Source organism: Chlorocebus sabaeus, chromosome 10 (genome assembly GCF_047675955.1).
Source record: "Chlorocebus sabaeus isolate Y175 chromosome 10, mChlSab1.0.hap1, whole genome shotgun sequence".
Taxonomy (NCBI): domain Eukaryota; kingdom Metazoa; phylum Chordata; class Mammalia; order Primates; family Cercopithecidae; genus Chlorocebus; species Chlorocebus sabaeus.
Genome location: NC_132913.1, coordinates 53,542,339 through 53,567,381, shown reverse-complemented (window position 1 = coordinate 53,567,381; position 25,043 = coordinate 53,542,339). Strand labels below are relative to the sequence as shown.

Genomic DNA, 25,043 nt, shown 5'->3' with positions numbered 1-25,043 from the left:
GTGGACTCCCATCTTGTACCATTCAAATATTGCTTCAAAAATGAATGTTTTTGGACTTCCTGCTTCACACTATGAAGGGATGAGAGGAACTTCCCACAGGCGTGGAGAACCCTTAAAAAAATGAAGAAAAGATGTTTCCTGTCTTATTCATAGAAGTTCCCTTCACCTTTAAAAAATAAAAGGTTATGTGCAAAATTCACAGGCAAATGTAACAATTTGGAAATAATTAACTAGAACTAAGATTTAGCATGTTACTTGGGAATATGTCCTTTAAAAAAAAAATCTTTATATTAAATAGAAATGTTGAATACAGCAAAACTTACTAGTATTGCTTAGTAATTGTGGTAACATTAAACAGACAAAACTATGTTTATGGCTATTTTAGAATATGAGTTTAACATTCAGATTCTATTAATATTATTCTTAAAGGCAACATTTAAGGGATGGACGATTATTATGTATGCAGCAGTGGATTCCGTTAATGTAAGTATTGATTATCTTAGCACTAAACTTTATTTTTGCAAGCTTCTGAGTTTATTTCAGTGATTTCCAAACTATAACTTCATGAAGCCCTTGGGACTCACACAGACAATGAAGAACATCCACCTGATAGTAGCCTAGTAGTTGTGAGTACAGCAGTTGGAGATAGAGCCCATTTCAAATTTTAGCTGTACCACATCATCCAAGCTCTACAGCTGACTTTGGGCAAATTACCGTGCCTTCTTGAGACTTAGTTTATTTGTCTAATCTATAATTTAATGAATCTATCCTTTGTCTAATAAATGTCTATAATCATCCAATGCCTACTCCATAGTGTTGTGAGGACCTAGCAAGAAAATAGAAGCAGAGCACTTAGTGCAGGCTGGCATTACTAAATGCTCAGTAAATATTCGCTTATCAAATAAAAATAAAATAATTATAATGTATAACTTTTACTCTTTTTACATTTTAAAACACCTTGGATGAGTTTATGTGAAATAAGTTCCATGCTAAGAAACTTTAATGATTACTCCCTAGGTAATATTTTTACAAAATCTAATAAAGACATATTTGGAATCAAATGAAAATACATGGCAAAATTTATATAAATATAATAATGTCTCATTTACAGTACTTTAGGAAATAACATATACACAGTATGTCACATAGTTATTGAATTGTCCTACCAATATGAGCACAAGTATGCATATGATTAAGCCCTTTGTAGTTATTTGAAGATTATATTATTTATTACATAAGTATGTAATAAGTTAAAGAAGTATGTAATGAATACACATTGAATAAATTGTTAAGAGTGATTATGTTAAACCTCAACAATGCTATAGCTCCTTAAATCCTGTTTACCTAGGATAGTACTCTTTGAATTACCTTGTCAAACCATGTGAAAAAGAAAATGAGGAATGTTATTGTCCATATAATGCTAACTTTTGTAAATCTTATAGGTAGACAAGCAGCCCAAATATGAATATAGCCTCTACATGTATATTTATTTTGTCATCTTTATCATCTTTGGGTCATTCTTCACTTTGAACTTGTTCATTGGTGTCATCATAGATAATTTCAACCAACAGAAAAAGAAGATAAGTATTTCAAATATTTTTCATTGCAACGAAAGGGATGAACAATTATTTTCCAAAAAAGATAATGTAAAGTTTAATTTGATATCAGTTCATGATTAGTTTTATTAGAACTTCATTTATTTTTCAAATAATTGATTAGTATACAATTACAAATATACTTAATCTCATTCATTTTTGCACAGAAAACAATTTTCTAAATAATAGGTTCTGGCTAACCTATGATTTAGGTTAAACCCATAGGTTTTGAGCAATATATCAACTATTCTGTTTTTTCCAATGTTTCCTATAGAGGATTGAATAATTTAAAAAAATCAATACACTATTTATTCAAAACACATTTTATAAGTAGCTATTTATTTTATTCTGTGTGATACATATTGGGTTGGAGCTTGGGGGAGACCAACATAAGACATGGTTCCTGAGCTCAAGGAGTTTATATCGTAGCAGAATAACTAATACAAGTATTGAAAATCAAGATTTGATGAATACTGTAATTTGGGCAATCTTCTGAAATTTTTAATTAATTAATCTTCACATCAACTATACTAGTTTCTTTGACCTGTGAGAACAGGATAATACAAACCTGATGACTTAAAACAAGAGAAATGTATTCTCTCACACTTTTGGAGGTTAGAAGTCCAAATTCAAAGTGTCAGCAGGTCCATGTTCTCTTTAAAGCCTCTAAGGAAGTACATTTTAGTGCATCGTCCAACTTCTGGTAGCCCAGGTGTTTCTTGGTTTATGGCAACAGAACTCCAATCTCTCCCTTTATAGTGACATGCCATTTTCCCTCTGCGTGTCTTTCTCCTCTACTAGTAAGGATGTCAGTCGCACTGGATTAAGAGTCAACTCCACTCCAGTATGACTTCATCTTAATTACATCTTCAATGACATTATTTTCAAATAAGGTCACATTCTGAAGTGCTAAGGCTTAGGACTTATATGTACCTTCTTGGGGCACACAATTCAACCCATAACATCAATCACAAAAAGTATTATTACAGTCTCTTTCATAAATGAGGAAAGGCACAGAGAGATTAAGTGACTTACCCAAGGTCATATATCGAGTATGTGATGAAGGTTAGATAGAGTCAGTCATAAATTCGATGTATCTTGTACTCTATTACTTTAGACTCTCTACTATGCTCTATCCCCAAATACTATAATAATGATAAATACAATAAGAAAAATTAGCAAGAACAAAAAATGTACATGACAGTCGGAGTAAAAATAGATGCTACTATAGAATGGTTTATGAAATATGTGACAATTGAGAAGGCTTTGGAAGATGGGTAAGAAGATATGCAGCAACTGAGAGGCAAAAGAATGGCTAACCCACATGGAGGGAAACAGAAATGAGTGAGCAAATGAATTGTGTTGATAAAAGAGGCAGCAATTCAGGGGGGATAGCAATGCCTTCAGTTTTGAAGAAATTTAAGATTTGGAGAAATAGTAAAAGATGAGGTTTTGACCTGCTTGAGAGTAGATATAAAAAGCCGTATTAGACCTTTTTTAGTAGCAGCTGGTGTTTCATTCATATATGTTGAGTAGGGAAGAACATGGAAGCAGGAGACTGATGTTTATTAAGACTCAATGATATGTCAGATCCTGTGTAAAATACTTCTAATGTAATTGTAGTCAAATTTTACAACAAATCCAAAGGACATAGTATCCTCATTTAACCTCTCAGAAAAATTTTCTTATTTGCACATGGCCTGACAGCTAAAACGTAGTTTCATTATGGATCTAGCTCCAGAATTGCTTTTTCTAGAGTCTGAGACAGAGCTTCAAAAAAACATTAATCTAGCAGCGATGCCCAAAATGACTAGGGAAAGACCAAAGACTATTTCAGACCCTGCTTGACCTGCCACCTGGCCCATACTTACTCTCCAAATTAGTCCTGTGTGGCAATGGAGAATAGGAAATATGTTCCATTAAAACATTTTAGAGGGTAGAATCTACAGTATTGCTTGTGATTTGCAAGAGATAAAGGAGTCTAACTGTGGAGTTTCTTCTCAACTAACTGAGATACTCTGGTTGTAGTACCACCTATACAAAAAGAGACCTTTGGAGACTAAATGGTAGAATTACAAGAGAATAATCATTTCGGGTACTGGCTTAGCATCTAAGAAGACAGATGTACATGTATCGAAATGTCATTAGTGTGTGTGATTGACTATTCACACGTAGACAAAAATTTAGTAAATATTGCATTATTTACCCTGACATTTCCAAATACAGATGTTTATTTTTAAAGAGTTTTAAATCTCATGTTCCATTTTACATTTTATAAAGTATACCCTGATTTTCAATTGATTTTTCTCAACTTAAGCATTATATATACATACATTTAATATATAAGCACGCACAAGTAATTCCTCAGTCTTCCTGCATAGGATAAATTAAATGCATCTAGAAAGAGCAGTATGAGTATGAATAAAACAGCCAAAGTCCAATTGACTTTAATCTTCCTGCTTGTTAATGTTATTCTTACAACATTTCTACTGCAGGAAGTAAAATAGAATGGGTTGATACTATCACCACTAAAGTCAGGAAAGTTACTGATTTAGAAGCATCGAAAACTCATATCCCCTATCATTCTCCCAGTATTTCATCTTGAAATCTAAGTATAGCTTTTATTTTCTGACCTTTTCTGAATGATTTAGAATTTCTTTCCACTCTTCCTTGAAAAAACATGACCAGCTCTTCAATTAGTTAACACATGCTATTAGAAGTAGGTAGTAGATGCTTTGTGATGAACTCATTTATTCCATAGAAGAAAAAAAATGAAAGTGGTATCCTTTTCTTTGCCTTTCCTATTTTTAATTGTTGTGGTAAGGACACTTAATATGAGATCTACCTGCTTAACACAATTTTTAAGTATGCTATATATATTGTTAACTATAGGCATGAAGTACTGCAGCAAGTCCATAGAACTTACTCATTTTGCATAATTGAAACTTTATTCCTGTTGAATAGCAATTCTCCATTTCACCATCCTTTCATGCCCTGGCAATCACCATTCTTCTCTCTGTTTCCATGAGTTTGACTATTTTAGTTACTTCATAGAAGTGGAATTATGAAATATTTTTTCTGTGACTTCATTTAGCATAAATTTCTCCAGGTTCCTTCAAGTTGTTGCATATGGCAGGATTTCCTTCTTTATAAGGCTGAATACTCTGTGTGTGTGTGTGCGCGCACACACACGCACACACATGCAGGTATACAAATATCACATTTTCTATCCCATCATTCATCAATGGACATTTAGGTCGTTTTCATATTTGGATATAATAAGTAGTGCTGAAATGAACACGGAAGTGTGGCCTCTGAGATCCTGAGTTCAAATTTTTAAAATATGCTCAGATGTGGCATTGTTAGATCATATGGTAGTTATATTTTTAATTTTTTCAGGAAGTTTCATACTGTTTTCTATGGCAGCTACATCATTTTACATTCCAACAATATACAAGGGTTCTAATTTCTCCATATCCTTGCCAATATCTATTATCTTTTGATTTGGGTGGTTTTTGGTTTTGTTTTTGGTAATAGCCATCCTAGCAGGTGTGAGATGATATCCCATTACAATTTCTGTTTGTTTGTTTGTTTGTTTTTGAAGGAGTCTCACTGTGTCACGAGGCTGGAGTGGAGTGGCGTGATCTTGGCTCACTGCAACCTCCGACTCCTGCCTTAGCCTCCCAAGTAGCTGGGACTACAGGCACGTGCCACCATGCCCAGCTAATTTTTGTATTTTTAGTAGAGATGGGGTTTTACCATGTTGGCCAGGATGGTCTTGATCTCCTGACTTCATGATCCACCCACCTTGGCCTCCCAAAGTGCTGGGATAACAGGCATGAGCCACTGCACCCAGTCCTCATTACAGTTGTTATTTGAATTTTCTGATGATTAGTGATATTGAATATCTTTTCATACACCTGTTGGCCGTTTGTATGCCTTCTTAAGTTGTAGGAGTTCCTTATATATTTTGGATATTAACCATTTATTAGATATATAGTTTGGAAATATTTTCTCCCATTCTGTAGGTTGCTTTTTCACCCTCTTGATTGCTTCCCTTTTTTTTTTTTTTTTTCTTTTACCAAAGCTTTTTAGTTTGATATGGTCTCCCTTGTCTATTTTTGCTTTTGTTGGTTGAATTTTTGAGTCATTTCCAAGAAATCATTGTCAAGATCAGTATCATGAAGCTTTCCTGCTAGGTTTTCTTCTAGGAGTTTTACAGTTTTCAGGTCTTAGGTTTAAATGTTTAATCTATTTTGAGTTGATTTTGGTGTATGGTATAAGAAAAAAATTCAATTTTATTTTTTATATGTGAATATCCAGTTTTCCCAACATCATTTGTTGAGTGGCCTCTTTTCTATTGTGTATTCTTGGCACCCCTGTTGAATACGAGTTAACTATTTATGCATGGGTTTATTTCTGAGATCTCTATCCTGTTTCATTGGCCCATATATTTGTTTTATGCCAGGATCATACTATTTTAATTGTTGTAGTTTTGTTATATATTTTGAAATGAGGACCTATGGGGACTGGGTGCAGTGGCTCATGCTTATAATCACAGCAACTGGGGAGGCTAAGACTGGAGGATCACTTGTGGCTGAGAGTTTGAGACCAGCCTGGGAAAGATAGAAAGACTCCTTCTCTACAAAGATATTTAAAAATTAGCCAGGCATGATGGCACACACCTATACTCCTAGCTACTTAGGAGCCTAAGGTGGGAGGATCACTCAAGCCCAAGAATATGAAGCTGCAGTGAGCTATGATCATGCCACTGCACTCTGGCCTGGGCAACAGGGTAAGATCTTGTGTCTCAGTAAATAAATAAATAAATAATAAATTAGAAAATGTGATTCATCCATTTTGTTCTTTTTTCTTAAGATTGCTTTGGCTATTCAGAGTCTTTTGTAGTTCCATGTGAATTTTAGGATTTTTTTTAAATTTTAGTAAATAATGCTGTTGGGATTTTGATATGGACTGTATTGAATTCACAGATCACTTAGGGTAGTGTGGGCATTTTAACAATATTAAGTCATTTAATTCATGAGTACCAGATCTTTCTATTTATTTGTGTCTTCTTTAATTTCTTTCATGAACATTTTATAGTTTTCAGTGCGTACATTTTAAATGCCTTAGTTAAGCATATCCTAAGTATTTTATTTACTTTGATGCTATCATAAATGGGATTTCTTTCTTAATTTTCTTTTCAGATTATTGTTAGTATATAGAAACACAGGTGATTTTTGTATGTTGATTTTATATCCTTCAACATTTAGTAAATTTGTTTATTAGTTCTAACAGATTTTCCTGACGTGTGGAGTCTTTAGGGTATTCTCCATATAAGATAATGTCATCTGTAAGCACTTTTTTCTTTCAGGTTGGGATGTCTTTTACTTGTTTTTCTTGCTTAATTTCTCCGGCTAGGACTTCTAGTGCTGTATTAAATACAAGTGGCAAGAGTAGGCATATTTGTCTTATTCCTGATCTTACAGGAAAGTTTTTCAGTTTTTCACCATTGAATATGATGTTAGCTGTGGGATTTTCATGTAGTCTTTGTTATCATGAGGTAAATTTCCTCTGTTCTCATCCATTTGTGCTACTATAACAGAACATCACAGACTGGGTAATTTATTATGATCACAAACCTTATGGGATCACAGTACTGGAGGATGGAAAATTCATGATTGAGGGGCTGGTGAGGTCTTATTTGTTGTGTCATAACGTGCTGTAAGGTATCACATGGCACAAAGAGAGAATAAGTGAGAAAAGGGGGCAGTACCTGCCTGTTTATAATGAACCCAATCCTGAGATAACAGCATTAATGCATTTAAAAGGGTAAAATTCTCATAACTTAAACACCTCTTAAAGGTCCCACTTCCCGATTCTGTCACAATGTCAATTAAATTGCAACATGAGTTTTGGAGGGGACAAATGTTCAAGTTATAGCAACTTCTATACCTAGCTTTTGTTTTCTTTTTTAGCTTTTACCATGAAAGGGTGTTGAAATTTGTCAAATGCTTCTTCTGAATCTCTTTTGATGATCATGTGATTTTTATCCTTCTCAGATCATGTAGTGTATCACATTATTTGATCTGCATATGTTGAACCATCCTTGCTTGCTATTGTAAATGGGATTTCTTTCTTAATTTTCTTTTCAGATTATTGTTAGTGTATAGAAACACAGGTGATTTTTGTATGTTGATTTTATATCCTTCAACATTTAGTAAATTTGTTTATTAGGAGTAACTCCCACTTGGTCGTAGTACATGATCATTTAATGAGCTGTTGCATTCAGTTTGCTAATATTTTGATGAAATTATTTGCATCTATGTTCATCAGGGATCTTGCCCTGTAATATGCTTTTTTCTTTCTAAAAATTTGTTCATTTGTAATTGACAAAAACTGTGTTTATTAATGGGGTACAAAACAATGTTTTGATCTATATAAACATTGTAGAAAGATTCAATCACGTGAATTAACATAACCATCACGTCACCCACTTATCATTTTTTTGTGGTAAGAAAGTTAAAAAGTTATTCTTTTAGCAATTTTGAAATATACAATACATTTATTTTTTCATTTCCTAATGTGTGACTTTTTTGACTTTTATTTTAAGTTCACGGGTACATGTACAGGATGTGCGGGCTTATTACATAGGTAAACATGTCATGAGGGTTTGTTGTACAGATTATTTCATCACTGAGGTATTAATCCCAGTATGCATTGGTTATTTTTCCTGATCCTCTCCCTCCTCCCACCCTTCATCCTCCAATAGGCCCCAGTGTGTGTTGTTCCCCTTTATGTGTCCATGTGTTCTCATCATTTAGCTCCCACTTATAAGTGAGAACATGTGGTATTTGGTTTTCTGTTGCTACCTTAGTTTGCTAATGAAAATGGCCTCCAGCTCCATTCATGTCCCTGCAAAGGATATGATCTCGTTCTTTTTAATGGCTGCATAGTATTACATGGTATATATTTACCACATTGTCCTTATCCAGTCTATCATTGATGGTCATTTGAGTTGATTCCATGTCTTTGCCATTGTGAATAGTGCTCCAATAAACATATGTGTGCATGTGTCTTTATAATAGAGCAATGTATTTCCTTTTAAGCATATACCCAGTAATGGGATTGCTGGGTTGAATGGTATTTCTGTCTTTAGGTTTTGAGGAATTGCCACAGAGTCTTCCATTATAGTTGAATTAATTTACACTCCCATCAACAGTGTGTAAGCATTCTTTTTTCCTCCACACCCTCGCCAGCATCTGTGATTTTTGATCTTTTTAATAATAGCCATTCTGTCTGGTGTAAGATAGTATCTCATTGTGGTTTTGATTTGCATTTTTCTAATGATCAGTAACGTTGAGCTTTTTTTCATATGCTTGTTGGTTGCATGTGTGTCTTCTTTTCAGAAGGGTCTGTTCATGTCCTTTGCCCACTTTTTAACAACCATGGGGTTGTTTATTTCTTGTAAACTTGTTTAAGTTCCTTATAGATTCTGGATATTAGACCTTTGTCAGATGCATAGTCTGCAAAAATTTTCTCCCATTCTGTAAACTGTCTGCTTACTCTATTGATAGTTTCTTTTGTTGTGCAGAAGCTCTTTAGTTTAATTAGATCCCATTTGTTAATTTTTGTTTTTGTTTCAGTTGCTTTTGGTGTCTTCATCATGAAATCTTTGCCCATGCCTATGTACTGAATTGTATTGCCTAGGTTGTCTTCCAGGGTTTTTACAGTTTTAGATTTTACATTTAAGTCTTTAATCCATCTTGAGATTTATTCCTCTACTCTAAATGAAAACTGTACATCCTTTGATCAACATTTCTCCTTTCTTCACATCCTCTTCCTCCAGTCCTATGATAACCACCTTTATACACTGTTTCTGTGATGTTGACTTTTTAAAATTGTACGTGTAAGTGAGATCATATGATATTTATCTTTCTGTACCTGGCTAATTTTGCTTAGCATAACATCCTTTAGTTGCATTCATGTTGGGATGAATGACAAAATTTGTTCTTTCGAAGTTTTGTATAGTAGTCCACTGTGCATACCTATCACATTTTCTTTATTCATTCTCCTGTTTATGGGTACAGGTTGTGTCTATGGGTTAGTGCAAAAGTAATTGTGGTTTTTGCCATTATTTTAATTGCAGCAAAAGTAATGGTAAAAACTGCAATTACATTTGCAGCAACCTAGTATGTCTTGGTTCTCATAAATAATGCTGAAATGAACACGGGAGTGCAGGTATACCTTTGACATAATGATTTTAATTCCGCTAAAGGAATTAAATATATACTACTATGTACCTAGAAGTGGAATTGCTGAATTATATGGTAATTGTATTTGTTTTTGGAACTTCCATGCTATTCTTCTCAAACAGCTACTTTACATTTTCACTAACAATGTATAAGGGTTCCTTTTTCTCCACATCATCATCAACACTTGTTATCGTTTGTCTTTTTGATAATAGCCATTCTAAGAGGTGTGAGGTAATATTTCATTGGGATTTTAATTTGCATTTTCCTGATGATCAGAGATGTTGAGTATTTTTTAATATGTCTATTGGTCATTCATATATCTTCTTTTAAGAATATCTGTTCAGATTATTTGCCCATTCTTCAATTGGTTTATTGATTTTCTAGATGTTGAGTTGTTTGAGTTTCTTGCATATGTTAGATATTAGCCCTTTATCAGATGTATGGTTTGCAGATATTTTATTTCAATCCATGAGCTCTCTCTCTCCACTCTGTTAATTGTTTTGTTTGCTGTAAAGAACATTTTTAGTTTGATCTAATCCAACTTGTCTCTCGTTATCTTTTGTTACCTGTGCTTTGAGAGTCCTAGCCAAGAAATCCTTGCCCAGACAAAAGTCATAGAGCTTTTCTTTTATGTTTCCTTCTACTAGCATTGTAATTTCATTTCTTATATTTATTACTTTTACTTGTTTGGATTTTTTTAAAATGTGGTATGATAAAAGGGTCCAATTTCATTCTTTCGCATAAGGAATATTCAATTTTCCCAACACCATTTATTGAAGAGATCGCCCTTTCCCCCATTGTTTATTCTTTGCACCTTTGTTGAAAATCAATTGACTATAAATAATTGGGTTTATTTCTGGGCTTTTTCTCCTGTTCCATTAGCCAATATATCTGTGTGTATGCCAATACCATAGCTTTTTATTTTGAAATGAGAGAGTATTGTACCTCCAGCTTTGTTCTTTTGGCTCAGATTGCTTTGGCCATTTGGCATCTTTTTTATTTTATTCAAATTTTAGCATTTTTGACTATTTCTATGAAAACTGACATTAGAATTTTGATAGAGATTGCATTCATTTTAATAATATTAGTTCTTCCAACACATGAACATGAAATATATTACAATTGATTTGTCTTCCTCAGGTTTTTTTTTTTTTTTTTTTTTTTTTTTTTTTTTTTTTTAAATCAAGGTATAGTTTTCAGTATACAGATCTTTGACCTTCCTGGTTAAATTTACCTCAAAGTATTTTATTTATTTATTTTGATGCTGTTTTAAATAGGATTAATTTCTTAATTTCTTTGTTGGAAACCTCATTGTTAATGTATAGAAATATTACTGATTTTTCTATGTTGATTTTGCAAACTGCACTTTACTGAATTTATTTATCAGTTTTAACAGTTCTCAGTACAGTGTTCAGGGTTTTCTACATATAAGATCATGTCATTAGCAAACAGAGATAATTTTATTTCTTGTTTTCTTACATGGATGTCTTTTATTTCTTTTTCTTGCCTAATTGCTATGGATGGGACTTCTAGTACTATGTCAAAAAGAAGTAGTAACAGTCGATATCCTTGTCTTGTTCCTGATCTTAGAAGAAAAGCTCCCAACTTTTCACAGTTTTTGTATAATGTTAGCTGTGGGCTTGTCATATATGGCTTTATTTTGTTAAGGTACATTCCTTCCATATCTATTTTTTGAGATTTTCTTATGAACATATGCTAGATTTTATGAAATGCTTTGTCTGCATCTAGTAAGATGATCATATGATGTTTGTTCATATTTTGTTAATGTAGCATATCACATTTATTGATTTATGCATATTTAACCATTTTTGCATCCCTCAGATAAATCCCAAATAATCATGGTGACTGATTTTTTAAGTGTGCTAGGGAATTCAGTTTGCTAATATTTTATTGAGGATTTTTGGATCTATGTTCATCAAGAATATTGGCCTGCAGTTTTCTTTTCTGGTAGTATACTCTTATGGTTTTCATATCAGTGTAATGCTGTCCTCATAAAATGAGTTTGACCTCCTCTTCAATTTTTGGAAGAATTTGAGAAGAATTCATATTACTTCTTTAAATAGAATTCACCAGTGACCTTTTCCTTTTTTTTTGATTGGAGACTTAATTTGTTACTGATCTATTTTCTTTATCCAATATTGGTTTGTTCAGATGTAATATTTCTTGCTGATTTAGTCTTGGTAGGTTGCATGTTTCTAAAGATTAGTTCATATCTTCTAGGTTATTCAGTTTGATAGTGTATGGTTGTTCACAGTAATAGTTTGTGATTCCTTGTATGTATGTGTTATCAGTGTTAGTCTCCCTTCTTTCATTTCAGATGTTGTTTGAGTTGTCTTTTTTCCCTTTGTTAGTCTAGTTAAAGGTTTTTCAATTTTCTTTTTTCAAAAAAACAACTTTTTAGTATTTGCTTTGTTTATTTCTATCCTTATGTTATTTTCTTCCTTCTGCAAAATTTGGGGATATTTTGTTCTTCTTTTTCTAATCACTAAGATGTAATATTAGGTTATTTATTTGAGATTGTCCTTCTTTCTTTAATGTAGGAAATTATTACTACAAATTTTTCTCTCAGTGCTTCTTTTTCTACATTCCGTACTATTTGTTATCTTGTGTTTCCATTGTCATTGATCTCAAAATATTTTCTGCTTTTCCATATAATTTTTTCTTTGACCCATTGGCACTTCAGGAGCATGTTGTTTAATTTCCACATAATTATGAGTTGTTCAAGGTTATTCCTCTTATTGACTTCTAGTTTCATGTCATCGTGAACAGAAAAGGTACTCGATATGATTTTAATCTTCTTAAATTTGTTAAAGCTTGTTTTGTGGCCTAATATGTGATCTATCCTGGAGAGTGTTTCTTGTGATTTGAGAAGAATTTGTATTTTGTTGCTGTTGGATGAACTCTTCTATAAATATCTGTTAGGTCCATTGGATTAAAGTGTAGTTCATGCCTTCCTGTAATGAGAGACTGCAGAAATTATGTCAGGAGTAAGCCAGGGAAGAAGTCACTCTCCTATTCTTGGTGGTAGAGACCTTCCACCTCTATTAAAAGAAAGATTGTAGAGTTGAGATTGTCTCTGTAGGAAGCCAGGGAAGAAGGCTGGGGAATGCTATTCCTCTTGTTTAGGCTGAAGAAGGTTTATTCTTCGTTTGCTATGTAGATTTCCAAGTACTGGAAGAGGCCAGAACCACAGGGAGCGGCTGGAAAACGTGCAGCCTAATGGTTTCTATGGGGAAGTTGGAAGATGGTCTGATCCCAGGAATTAAAGCTTCTGAGAGGGCTCAGTCAGTTCAACACCCCCCATTGTTCTTTGTACTTCAGAGAAAACTCCAATGGCTTATCTCTGCCATTTCACAAGCATGGTGATCTAAAAGCCAAACTCTGTTGCAGGGACTATAAAAGTTGGGTTCTACAAAATGGAAAACTAAGGCACTTATGAAGATGATTGTATAATATAGTTCATATCTTCTCTCTTTCCACTCTAGAAAAATCATTTTCTAGAAATAAATACGTTTCCTCAAATTAAAAAAAAAAAAAAAGGTTGGGTTCTATATGTGTGCTATAGCTTCTCAACCCTTGGGAAGTAGCTGCAAATTCAGTTTTCTTCCTAAATGTAAGGCACTGTGCTCAGGGTGGGGTTAGTGCATGAGTGTCTTTCCACTTTTTCTACCCATTTTGATATGGATATTTTCTGTCCTCTGGTGTGTTTGAGTTTTTCTACTGGATTATGGGTCTCTCTGCAGAGAACTGATCCATATGTATGTAGATGTTTACTTGGTATGTCCGTGAGATTAAAAAAAATGGTCATAAGCCTCCTATTTCACAATGTTGTTAAGTCACTTCCTTCAAAAGTTGTAATTTTCTTTTCTTACGGTGTCTTTGTCTGGCTTCGGTATGAGAGTAATTCTGGCCCCATAAAATGACTTTCGAAGTGTTCTCTCCTTTTCAAATTTTTAAGAGTTTGAGAAGAGTTAATGTTGATTCTTCTTTAAATGTTTGGTTAGACTTCTCCTGTGAAGCCATCTGGTCCTGTACATTTCCTTTTTGGGAGTTACTATTATTATTATTATTGGTTCAATCTGTCTATTCAATAATTCTATTTCACATGATTCAGTCCTGGTAGTTTGTATGTTTTTGGAATTTACCTATTTCTTCTAAGTTATCCAATTTGTTGGTGTATAATTGTTCATGGTAGTCTCTTTGATCCTTCTCATTCCCATAAAATCAGTTGTAATTTTTCCTCTTTCATCTCTGGTTTTACATATTTGAGTCTTCTATCTTTTTTCTTAGTTATCCTGGCTACAGATTCATCTATTTTATCTTTCAAAAAAACCAACTCTTAGTTTTGTTGACTTTTTCTATTGCTTTTCTATTCTCTGTTTCACTTACTTAGCTCTAATGTTTATTATTTCCTTCCTTTTGCTAATGTTGGGCTTAGTTTTTTCTTTTTCTAGTTCCTAGACATGTGAATCTATATTGTTTATATGAGATCTTTCTTTTTATAATGTAGACATGTATCACTGTAAGATTTGCTCTTATTACTGCTTTTGCTGCTTCTCATAAATTTTAGAAATTGTGCTTTCATTTTTGTTTGTTTCAAGATACTTTTAAATTTTTCTGTTGATTTTTTTTTCTCTGACCCATTGCTTTTTCAAGAGAGTGTTGTTTAATTTCCACATATTTGTGCATTTTTTGGTTTTCCTTCTATTACTGTCTTCTAGTTTCATTCCATTGTGGGCATAAAAGATATCTGGTATGATTTCAAACTTCTTACAGTTGTCAAAACTAACTTCTGATATGTGATCTATCCTGAGAATATTCTGTGTGCACTTGAAAAGATGGTGTATTAAGATGCTGTTGGGTAGCATATCCTGTGTGTTTGTTATCCATTTGGTCTATAGCATTGTTCAAATCCACAGTTTGTTTATACATTCCATGTCTGGCTGTTCTGTTCATTATTGCAAGTCAAGTATTGATGTATCCTACTATTATGGTATTGCTGTATGTTTATCCCTTCAAATCTGTCAATGATTCCTTTATGTATTTACATGCTTTGATGATGGATTCACATATATTTATAATTGTTATATCTTCTTGATGAATTAACTCTTTTATCTTATTTAATGACCTACTTTGTCTCTTGTGACAGTTTTTTTTTGTTTTGTTTTGTTTTTACCTAAAGTCTATTTTGGCTGATATAATTATAGTCAGTCCTCTGTGTCTGTGGGTTTTACATCGTAGATTCAGTTAATGCTGATTGAAAACACTGTATTCATGGAATGTGAAATCCAGATACAGAGGGTCAAACTTTTTTATCCACAGGTCCTGCAGGGCTAACTGTGGGACTTAAGCATCCTCAATTTTGGTATCCCTTGGGGTTCCAGAACCATGACCCTGTAGATACTAAAGGACAACTGTATAGCCCCATTACTCTCTTTTGGTTACCGTTTGTACAGAATGTATCTTTTTTGACTGGGCACGGTAGCTCATACCTGTAATCCCAGCACTTTGGGAGGCCAAGGCAGGTGGATCACAAGGTCAGGAGATCGAGACCATCCTAGCTAACATGGTGAAACCCTGTCTCTACTAAAAATACAAAAAAAAAAAAAAAATAGCCAGACATGGTCATGGGCGCCTGTTGTCCCAGCTACTCGGGAGGCTGAGGCAGGAGAATGGTGTGAACCTGGGAGGCAGAGCTTGCAGTGAGCTGAGATTGCACCACTGCACTCCAGCCTGGGTGACAGAGTGAGACTCTGTCTCAAAAGAAAAAAAAAAAAAAGAAAGAAAAGAAAAAGAAAAACAGAATTTATCTTTTTTTATCAATTAACTTTCAAACTATGTTTTCTTAAATTTGAAATGAGTATCTGGAAACAGCATATAACTGGATCTTGTTTTCATAAATCTATGCAGGCATTGTAGGTCTTTTCATTGGGAAGTTTAATCCATTTGTATTTGAAATAATCATTGGTAGGTAAGGACTTACTATTGCCTTTTTGTTGAATTTTTCTGTTTTGTAATTCTTTTTTCTGTCTTTTCTCTCTTGACTGTCTTCTTTTGTGATTGGTTGATATTTTACTGTGATATGCTATGATTTCTGATTTCTCTTTTTTATTTCTGTATTTTTACATGGATTTTCCATGAGGCAATCACAAATATCTTATAATAGTCTACTTTAAGCTGATAACTTAACATATCATGTACCAAAAATCTTTACTTTTAATACCTCCCTCACACTTTTTGTTATAAATGTCACAATTTACATCTTTTTATAATGTTTATACAAACATATTTTTGTAATTTTAATTATTCTTAATTATTTTGACATTTAACTTTTATATTAGAATTATAAATGATTTACATAATACTATTAGAGTATTACAGTATTCTCTATTTGTCTATGTATTTACCTTTACTAGTGAGATTTGTACTTTCATATGCTCTTGTGTTGCTCCTTACCATGCTTTTGTTTCAACTTGAAGAACTCACTTTCACATTTCCTATAAGATAAGTCTAGTGGTGATGAACTCCCTCAGGATTTGCTTGTATGGGAAAGTCTTTATCCTTTCTTAATTTTAAAGGACAGTTTTTGCAGGTATACTACTCTCAGTCAGCAGGTTTTTTTCTTTCAGTATTTTGAATATATCATTTCACTTTATTTGTTCTTTTAAAGTTTCTGCTGAGAAATCTGCCGTTCATCTTATGAGAGATCTTTTGTATGTGACAATTCAGTTTTTTTCTTGCTGCTTTCAAACTTCCCTTTCTCTTTTGGCAATTTGATGATATTATGTCTCCAGTAGAGACTTTTTTTTTTTCTTTTTTTCCGAGATAGAGTTTTGCCGTGTCACCCAGGCTGTAGTGCAGTGGCATGATCTTGGCTCACTGCAACTTCTGCCTCCTGGGTTCAAGCAATTCTCCCTACCTCAGCCTCCTGAGTAGCTGGGATTATAGGCATCCGCCACCACACCCAGCTAATTTTTGTAATTTTTAGTAGAGATGTGGTTTCACCATGTTGGCCAGGCTGGTCTTGAACTCCTGACCTTAGGTGATCCGCCTGCCTCAGCCCCCCAAAGTGCGGGGATTACAGGAGTGAGCCACCACACCCAGCTGAGACTTCTTTAGATTTGTCCTATTTGGTATTCTTTGAGTTTCCTGAATTTAGATGTTCATATCTCTCCCCAAATTTGAACATTTTTTGGCCATTTAAAAATATTTTTACACCCCTTTCTGTCTTCCCTTTCTGTGATTTCATAATGTATATATTGTTTCATTTAATGATGTCCCATAAGTCTTCACTCATTTTTCTTTTTTATTTCTTCTTGCTCCACTGACTGGATAATTTTAAATGATCTATCTTTAAGTTTGTTGATTCTTTCTCCAGTTTGATCAAGTCTGCTATTGGACCCTCTAGGGAATTTTTTAGTTCAGTTATTGTATTCTTAAATTCCAGAGTTTCTACTGATATTTGACTTTTATTTTTTGTGTGTGTAGTTTCTGTCCCTTCATTGATATCCTCATTGTGTTCATGTATCATTTTCCTGATTTTGTTTAGCTGTCTGTCTCTGTTCTCTGGTACTTTGCTAAACTTCATTAAGATAATTATTTTGTATTCTTTTTTAGGCAATTTATAAATCTCTATTTCTTCAGGGTCAGTAACAGTGGATTTCTTTTATCCCTTTTTGTTGTTTCTCTAATTCTTTGTGTTCCTTGTGCTTTGCATTGGTGTCTATGCAATGGAAGAATAGCCACCTGTCAGCCATCTGACACAATGTCACAAATGACACAAAACAGCCACCAGGACTTATGAACTGACTTTGACAGGGAAAGACCTTTGCCAATCAGCCTGGCTAGAGATACTGGGAGCCTCTCAAACAGCTAATCTACCTTCTTCTTTTCCTATGTTTGTAGCTCTAGCAATTGTTCTAATCATACTGGTTCTTTCAGTGCTCTATATGAGGCAAGAGTGAAACTGGACCCTAGTTCAGCACACTGAAAGGCAAAGACATTTGATATGCTCCACTCCTCTCCCTCCCTTGAAAATGGTATCTTGATGCAAATGAATAAATTAGCCCCTAGAAAGGATGGATAAATTGTTTCAAACCAAGTAACAGGATACTGGCACAGTTATGACTGAAATGCCTGTTTGATTTGAAAGCCCATATGTTTTCTACAATGCAAAGTTGGCACTTACTGCTTTTTAACTTCAATAATTTGATCAAAGCTTATGGCTCTATCAACTACCCATGCCTCTTTCTAATAACCAACCCTATTTTACTAGTTTTTCCAACTATTCATCATCCTCATAAGTACTTTTTTCACCTCTAATGATTTCATGTGAAATTAGTTTTTAATAATCATAAAATCTACTACTGACGATTAGAACAAAAGTCATTAATGAGTTCAAGTTATAAAAAGGAAGATTACATGATATAGTTATACAAATATCTATTATATATTTGAGCAACTATGGGGTAAATTTTAACAATAACCCCTTTCATTAACTTTAATCTTATCAGGAAGGTTAATAACAACAACAGTAATAGTAATTAAAATTTAATTAATACTTACCATGTGCCAGACATTATGCTAAGTGTTCTTCTTGCATTACTTCAATTTATCTTCTCAGTAAACACAAATGCAGTGACTACTCTTATAATGATGAGGTGGTTTTACTTAAAGAATTAAGAAACTTACCCAAGGACAAAAGAAAGGATTTGAACAAAGATGATCTGACACCAGAAGTGAAGTCTCTACTACTGTGTAATACAGCCTTGATGTAGATTGTAACATAGAAAAAATAATAGCCTGACTTACAGAATATCTTCCACCTAGGTTTTAAAGGGGTGCATTTTGCACAAGGCCTATATAAGCTATAGGAAAACAAAACACCCACACAAGTTTCTCTATTGAGGTAATTCATAATCTCCTATTAGTTTTATCCCACTCTTCATCATATTGACAACCAGGGTATCATTAGGGGAAAACAAAATCTATTACTTTGATTTTCTCCTCTAAGTTAGAGTTTTCTTCTCAGTTTTTCCGCAGCTTCTTCTGTTAAGTTCTTGGCAAGCTGTAATATTCAGTCCCCATTAATGAACAATAAAGGATCTGGGCTTCTCTTGACATTGACATGAAGTCTCTCTCTCTCATGCCTTTCCAGTAGGTGAGATGAATATGAAAATTACATAAAGACTGCATATTAAATAGAGGAAAGCTGAGTTAAAACAGTCTAAGGTGGCTGAATATGGTGGCTTATGCCTGTAATCCCAGCACTTTGGGAGGCAAAGGCAGGCAGATCACTTGAGGCCAGGAGTTGGAAACCAGACCAGCCAACATGGCGAAACTCTATCTCTACTAAAAATACAAAAATTAGCCTGGTGTGGTGGCATGCACCTGTAATCCCAGCTACTTGGGAGGCTGAGACATGAGAATCACTTGAACCCAGGAGGTGGAGGTTGCAGTGGGCCAAGATGGTGGCACTGCACTCCAGTCTGTGCCTCAGAGCAAGACTCCATCAAAAACAGCAGCAACAACAAAAACACTCTAAGGCAGAAAGGGAAGTCTGGTTAACATTAGGTATTTGATGAATAAGAAAATTCAGTATAATGGGAAGCTTCCCATTCAATAGCAAACCGAAATAAATAAATAAATAAATAAATAAATAAATAAATAAATAAGAGAAAGCTGAATATTACTAAATCCAAGAGAACAAAGGGAAACCATAACCAGATCATCTTTAACTCCAGTACCCTGCAAGTTAAGTGATGATCTCAGAACTAGAAATCCTTGAAAATAAATTCTTAATTATATGGATTATACTAATTTATGCTGTGACTAAAAAAGATGTAATTATAGATCAATGTAGAATATACATAAATCTGTAAAACTTACAGATAATTTAAGAAATTAGCAGAGAATGAAGGGAGCAACCGAAGCTTCTAGCCCTCTTTGTGAGATTTAGGCTTTTCCAGTCAAAAACCTCATTTAGATGTTTTGTTATTTAGTGTTGATTTTCAAAGTTATATTTTCTTTTACATAATTAATTGGAAAGTCCTTCAGTTTGGGTCTGATAATTGATAACTTCCTCAGTACCCAGAAATCTATCAAGCATAATGTTGACATCCAATAAAGTGTTTATGTTGAAATCCTTTATTTAGAATTAAAAAGGTAGGCAAAGAGTTTCTTGAAACAGAGATATAGAAATGTATATTATCTTTTTAGTTTATATTCATTTTTCTGTAAAGGAATAATGGCATATTAAAATGAATATAAAATTAATACAATTTTGGTTATTGTATGTAGCCCCTATTCTTTTTTGTTGTTATACTTTAAGTTCTAGGGTACATGTGCACAATGTGCAGGTTTGTTACATATGTATACGTGTACCATGTTGGTCTGCTGCACCCATCAACTTGTCATTTACATTAGGTATTTCTCCTAACGCAATCCCTCCCACAGATCCCAACCCCCCAACAGGCCCTGGTGTGTGATATTCCCCTTCCTGTGTCCTTGTGTTCTCATTGTTCAACTCCCACTTATGAGTGAGAACATGCAGAGTTTGATTTTCCGTCCTTGTGATATTTTGCTGAGAATGTTGGTTTCCAGCTTCATTCATGTCCCTGCAAAGGACATGAACTCATCATTTTTTATGGCTGCATAGTATTCCATGGTGTATATATGCCACATTTTCTTTATCCAGTCTATTATTGATGGACATTTGGGTTGGTTCCAAGTGTTTGCTATTGTGTATAGTGCTGCAATAGACATAAGTGTGTGTGTGTCTTTATAGTAGCATGATTTATAATCCTTTGGGTATATATCCAGTAATGAGATTGCTGGGTCAAATAGTATTACTAATTCTAGATCCTTGAGGGATCGCCACACTGTCTTCCACAATTATTGAACTAATTTACACTCACCAACAGTGTAAAAGTGTTCCTATTTCTCCACATCCTCTCCAGCATCTGTTGTTTCCTGACTTTAGTGATCGCCATTCTAATTGGCGTGAGATGGTATCTCATTGTGGTTTTGATTTGTCTTTCTCTGACGACCAGTGATGATGAACATTTTTTTCATAGGTCTGTTGGCTGCTTAAATGCCTTCTTTTGAGAAGTGTCTGTTCATATCCTTTGCCCACTTTTTGATGGAGTTGTTTGTTTGTTTTATTTTTCTTGTAAATTTGTTTAAGTTCTTTGTGGATTCTGGATATTAGCCCTTTGTCAGATGGATAGATTGCAAAAATTTTCTCCCATTCAGTAGGTTGCCTGTTCACTCTGATGACAGTTTCTTTTGCTGTGCAGAAGCTCTTTAGTTTAATTAGATCCCATTCGTCTATTTTGGCTTTGTTGCCATTGCTTTTAGTGTTTTAGTCATGAAGTCTTTGCCCATGCCTATGTCCCTGAATGGCATTGCCTAGGGTTTCTTCTAAGGTTTTTATGGTTTTAGGTCTTACATTTAAGTCCTTAATCCATCTTGAGTTAATTTTTGTTTAAGGTGTAAGGAAGGGATCCAGTTTCAACTTTCTACATATGGCTAGCCAGTTTTCCCAGCACCATTTATTAAATAGGGAATCCTATCCCCATTGATCGTTTTTGTCAGGTTTATCCAAGATCAGATGGTTGTAGATGTGTGGTGCTATTTCTGAGGTCTCTGTTCTGTTCCATTGGTCTATATATCTGTTTTGGTACCGTACCATGCTGATTTGGTTACTGTAGCTTTTTAGCACAGTTTGAAGTCAGGTAGTGTGATGTCTCCAGCTTGGTTATTTTTGTTTGGGATTATCTTGGCTATGCAGGCTCTTTGTTGGCTCCATATGAAATTTAAAGTAGTTTTTTCCAATTCTGTGAAGAAAGTCAATGGGAGCTTGATGAGGATAGCATTGAATCTATAAATTACCTTGGGCAGTATGGCCATTTTCACGATATTGATTTTTCCTATCCATGAGCATGGAATATTCTTCCATTTGTTTGTGTCCTCTTTTATTTTGTTGAGCAGTAGTTTGTAGTTCTCCTTGAAGAGGTCCTTCACATCCCTTGTAAGTTGGATTCCTAGGTATTTTATTCTCTTTGTAGTAATTGTGAATGGGAGTTCACTCATGATTTGGCTCCCTATTCTTTATCAAAGTTCTGAATATTAGCCAAATCATCAAAGAAGATATTCATTACCTTTAATTCTTATAACTTTTCTTAGCAATAAAATTCATGGTAAGACAGCTAGCAGATAAAAAATGTACAGGTACATAGTTTAAAACAACACTGATTAGCATACCAAAAGAAAATTGAGCCAATCTTTGTTATATGTAATACAAATATTTTATATATGTACATTTAGCTATGTTTGGAGACCCACGTTTCTGCACATATATAATTATTTAAGACATAGTTTATGTATAGCTACCATGAACACAATAAAATACATTTTATTTCTATATTAACACATTTTAACCTATCTTAGTGATCTGTAGAAAGATCTAGACAATGATTCTGGTTTTAACTACATTTCTTTTTTGTTTCTTTACCTTGGAGGTCAAGACATCTTTATGACAGAAGAACAGAAGAAATACTATAATGCAATGAAAAAGCTGGGGTCCAAGAAGCCACAAAAGCCAATTCCTCGTCCAGGGGTAAAAAAAAATTATGTATCTTTAGCATATAGATTTTCAAATTATTTCTAATTCATTTTTAATGCACATCTTTAATTTCTAGATACTACTTCAAAAATTTACTCTGCATTCAATATTATTCTCATTTCTTTGCAGAACAAAATCCAAGGATGTATATTTGACCTAGTGACAAATCAAGCATTTGATATCAGTATCATGGTTCTTATCTGTCTCAACATGGTAACCATGATGGTAGAAAAGGAGGGTCAAAGTCCATATATGACTGACGTTTTATATTGGATAAATGTGGTTTTTATAATCCTTTTCACTGGAGAATGTGTGCTAAAACTGATCTCCCTCAGATACTACTACTTCACTATAGGATGGAATATTTTTGATTTTGTGGTTGTGATTATCTCCATTGTAGGTAAGAATATTTATTATTCAGATTTTATTTTTTGAGTAAAGCTAAACTTCACTTATGCTCAAGGAAGTATATTCTGAATTCTTGAATGCAGATTTATTCTTGAGTAAGTCAGTATAATGAAAGAATGAAAAAAATCCTAAAAAGCAAAATAAAAATATCTGTGTCTCTCATACTACAGTGTTTCTGGGTTTACGCTACAGGCCCCAAAGCCAAATATTTCTATCTGTTAGAAGGAAATTATACTTGTTGATATTTAGTTTCCAATATTACCTTTGCAAAGCTAGTTACCATGTTTATATATAGCTGTGTATATAGCTGTGTCTTGGAAAAACCAATGTCGAATCTGAAATCCCTTCTGGTTTTAGCACATGTGAGACTTGTCATTTGATTAATGATAATATCAATAGCCAGAATATCTGTGAATTTCTGAAAATTCTTCCAGAATTTAAAGTGAAGTTAAAGTCTCTAGAAATGCCAGTTTTATTTTTTAAGGCTTAATACTTCACAAGTGTATAAAATGCGAATCATTCCTCAACCAGCCATGGTCATGTCTGTGAACAACAGCACATGATTTTATACTTCCTACATATTCATTATCATGGCTGTTTTTCTATCTTGTTGGGGTTTTTTTCATTATTTTCACATATCTTGCAAAGAATTTTAGGATTGTATTTCTTTTTAGAATTATAAACTTTTAATAAAGATTATAGAGATTATTTACTACAAACTTAATCAACAGGTTATCAGTCTGAAAAGGTTAAAGGTTGCATAACTTAGAATCATAAAACTGAGTGCCACAGAACAGAATAAGCATTTAAAATCAATATTTTTGGAAAAGGATATTATCACCAGAAGTCATACCAAAATTGATATAGGAAAATCAATTAAAATTTAGATGAGAATTTCACACTAACAATAATAATTCTGAAAGCATTCCCATTAAGTCAGAGAAAAAAAGTGTCCCTGTATCATCCCTGTTTTTGATAGTGTTGGCCAATGCAATTAGATAAGAAAACAAAGAGGTACATATATCCAAACAATGGAGCAAATGATCCTTATCTTAATATAATGACCTTCTTCATATAATGAAAGAACTTCTTCATATAATGAATGACCTTTTTCATATAATGAAAGAGAATCAACTAAAAATAAATTCAATTAGAGTTGAAAAGGTACAAATTTTAAATTACATGTGCCAACACTAATAATCTTATACATGAAAAAAATAGAAAATCTGATTCACAATTGCAATAAAAATAAAGTAAATTATCTAACAATAACTTTATCATATGAGACTTCTGAAGAAAACTTTAGGATATAAAAGAAAGCTGAAATAATTGAAAGGATTATCATGTACTTAGATAAACTTCTATCATTGTAAGTAAGACTTTTTAATTTATTAATCTACAAGTTCAAGGAAAATATCAATGAGCCTTTTTATGCAGTGGGGGTAATAAATTGACAATAACAATGTAAGTCTAAATGATTCTAAATTCATCGGAAGAAAATTAAGGTGATAAGAGGTGGCTTATTCTGCAAAATATTAAGACTTATAATATTGATGTTAAGTAAAACTGTTCAAATACAAAAGCTCAATGAGTTTGAAGAGAGAGTCCAAATTAAACTTTAATGTATAATTACCAATTTACTGAGTGAACAGATCACATGAATCAAAGTCTATAGCTAAAAAAAGAGATTCTAGTAGGAAATATGTGGAAATAGACATATAACCATATACTCTTATAGTCCTTTCTATTCATAACACAAATTTGTAAAGCTAAAAAAAAAATGAAGAAGAAATGACTGCACAAAAAAACAAAATATTCTTTGAGGAAAAAATCATCATAAATAAAAGGTTGAAAGACAAAAAATAGGGGAACTGTTTATGTAACAGTTAAGGCTGAGAAAGGATCAATACTTTAAATAGAAAATTGTTCTTATAAATTAATAAGAATATAGTAAAAATCCCAATAGACACATGGGCAAATACCAACTAAGCCAAAAACAGAAGTTAAAAACAACCAATAAGGATACAAAATGACAAAATACAAGACAAATTGTGGATTATTTTCACAAAAAAATGCAAATAAATTACAATAGTAGATGTTTTCAAATGTCATGACCATTTTTTGGTAAAAAATTATAAA

General features: G+C 33.3%; 1 protein-coding gene across 3 annotated transcripts in view; it reads left to right on the top strand.

Annotated features, from left to right (window-relative positions):
- SCN9A (sodium voltage-gated channel alpha subunit 9) overlaps window positions 1–25,043 on the top strand; it is a 191,383-nt gene that overhangs the window by 160,465 nt on the left and 5,875 nt on the right. For all 3 annotated transcript variants that reach the window (XM_007965235.3, XM_007965236.3, XM_073019778.1), the window contains 4 exons: window positions 430–483; window positions 1,443–1,580; window positions 22,386–22,490; window positions 22,626–22,896. In XM_007965235.3, the coding sequence (XP_007963426.1) occupies window positions 430–483; window positions 1,443–1,580; window positions 22,386–22,490; window positions 22,626–22,896 (568 nt within the window). The remainder of the gene's footprint in view (window positions 1–429; window positions 484–1,442; window positions 1,581–22,385; window positions 22,491–22,625; window positions 22,897–25,043) is intronic.